The 596-nt window shown below is 32.6% G+C and overlaps 1 protein-coding gene across 1 annotated transcript; it reads right to left on the bottom strand.

The window, feature by feature from the left end:
- Positions 1-5: 5 nt before the first annotated feature.
- On the bottom strand, positions 6-591 carry LOC115236524 (the record flags this gene model as incomplete). The annotated part of the gene is made up of 1 exon (XM_029809033.1): positions 6-591. A coding segment is annotated over one exon (586 nt), but the record flags the coding sequence as incomplete, so codon positions are not given.
- Positions 592-596: the final 5 nt, after the last annotated feature.

The raw sequence follows: 596 nt of genomic DNA on the forward strand, positions 1-596 counted from the left end.
TGATTTAAGCCTGTCTATCCATGAGAATTCATAATTGTTTACATGAACAATCTGTTGACTACTCTTAACATCGTGTATTTTCCTTAATAATATAATTGTCCTATCGCTGGTGCGTTTCTCCAAAATTATTTTTAACCCATACTTATCAAGACATGAGTAGTCATAAATAGCATCCAACTCTTCCAATGTTAACAGAAATCCCTTGGACATTATGACAGATAATAATTGTTTATATAATTCGTTTTTATTTTTTGTTAAAATTCCAAAACCTATAATCATCAAACAATTTTCTTTTTTTGTCAGTTCATCAAATTCTATTGTAGAAACATTATCAGGCAACGCGATATCTTTGAATCGTCCGTGTGTCGCTACCAGTTTGATATCCGATTGAATTTGCGGTGAATCATCTAGAACTTTATTCACAAATAAACAATTTAGATTCTCCGGCATCACTCGATCGCTCTCCTCCACAAATTCGATGATTTTTACGTTTTTTATATTGTAACACTCGAGCGCAATATGCACTGACATTCTTATTGTATCTTCTAAGCACATTACATCTAGATCCCGATGAACAACAAACTTGTACTCTTCAA

The sequence above is a fragment of the Formica exsecta genome, unplaced genomic scaffold (genome assembly GCF_003651465.1).
Source record: "Formica exsecta isolate Colony F162 unplaced genomic scaffold, ASM365146v1 scaffold2570, whole genome shotgun sequence".
In the NCBI taxonomy this organism is placed as follows: Eukaryota; Metazoa; Arthropoda; class Insecta; order Hymenoptera; family Formicidae; genus Formica; species Formica exsecta.